Below are 1,378 nucleotides of genomic sequence, written 5' to 3' on the forward strand. Positions count from 1 at the left end.
AAAAAAAAAAAAAAAAAAAAAAAAACCCAAGTTTTTAAAAAAAAAAAAATTAAAAAAAAAAAAAAACCCTTTTTTTTTTTTTTTTTTTTTTTTTTTATCACAGTAATATTAAATTCAATACAAGTTCTGTTCACCCCACACTAAACGCTACACCTTAAAGTGGGAATTATTTGGATAATCAAACAAAATTATAAGCAACACAAATACATAATGCTCATTAGCAATTAGTTAAAAAACATGCAGAAGTATCCATTGTTGTCAGCAATATAAAACAAGTAATTGTAATTACCAATGAATAATTTGATATACTATTGAAATAACCAGAAATTGTAGTCCTTGTTACAGTACAGAGCTTTTAAAAGCAAATTGAAAGTAAAGTGCATAAAACATTTTATTTTTAAATATTTATTATTCAAAATTCTTTGGTTAAAGTGAAATTCTAGTAATTATATTAAGGAGTTATTGTTACTGTACACTTTTAATACAAATAATTCAAAATGTGTAGATATCATAAATAAGAATGTTGGAAACAGTGTAAACAATGACATAGCCTATACTTCTTATTCTACATTGATTGGTAACTCTTCTGATGGTTGCGATGACGACCAACTATGTAGGCAATAAGCACAATCAGAACCAATCCAGCCAAAGCACAGCCAACAGCAATTGGAACAATATCACTAATGTCATCATCAGCAACACATTCAAAAATATCTAAAGAAGGAAAAAGTAACAATTTCATGACCAACCTTAAATGAACCCAAAACTTTGGCTTGTAGCCAGAATACAATGAAGAATCTTAATTACAAATGAACAGTGAATTAGCAATTTTATTTTTCTCCAGTTTTCCTGATGACAGAGAAGACTACAGATTTAGTTTTTGATAACAAGATTCATACAAAACCCACTTTATTTCTAACTTTTCTATCTAGAGTTTGTTCTTATAGTACAATTCAATCATTTTTAAATTTGATTGTTCTTGCTGAGACAAAAAAAAAAAAAAATACTTGTATGACGGAAATGAATTTTAAATCAGAGGCATGCATAAATAGCTTTTTAAATGTATCTTTTGTGAGCCACTTGTCACTGCCCAGGATGCCTTCTGTTTAGTACCATAACTTGTCAGTTGGACTGCATAAAATGGTAGGCAAAAGTGAGTGCTGTTTTACATGTGGTACAAAACATATAATGTTAGTTTTCAATGCCAAAAGCTAGCAAAGCAATGAAACCAATAAAATCACATGCTTCTCAAAGTTAAGTCTCTAGAGGAAAATTAAAATCAGTCACAAACAAAAATCATTTCAATTCTAAAATAAAAATAAAATAACAGATAAAAAAAAAAAAAAAAAAAAAAAAAAAAAAAAAAAAAAAAAAAAAA

At 27.0% G+C, this 1,378-nt stretch overlaps 1 protein-coding gene across 1 annotated transcript in view; it reads right to left on the reverse strand.

Moving 5' to 3' along the window:
• Nucleotides 1–96: 96 nt before the first annotated feature.
• Nucleotides 97–1,378, reverse strand: part of LOC106463605 (lysosome-associated membrane glycoprotein 1-like) — a 13,543-nt gene continuing 12,261 nt past the window's right edge. Inside the window, exon 5 of the mRNA XM_013923654.2 lies at nt 97–714. Within this exon, the coding sequence (XP_013779108.1) occupies nt 566–714 (149 nt within the window). The 3' untranslated portion in view covers nt 97–565. The remainder of the gene's footprint in view (nt 715–1,378) is intronic.

Source organism: Limulus polyphemus, unplaced genomic scaffold (assembly GCF_000517525.1).
Source record: "Limulus polyphemus unplaced genomic scaffold, Limulus_polyphemus-2.1.2 Scaffold1444, whole genome shotgun sequence".
Lineage (NCBI taxonomy): Eukaryota > Metazoa > Arthropoda > Merostomata > Xiphosura > Limulidae > Limulus > Limulus polyphemus.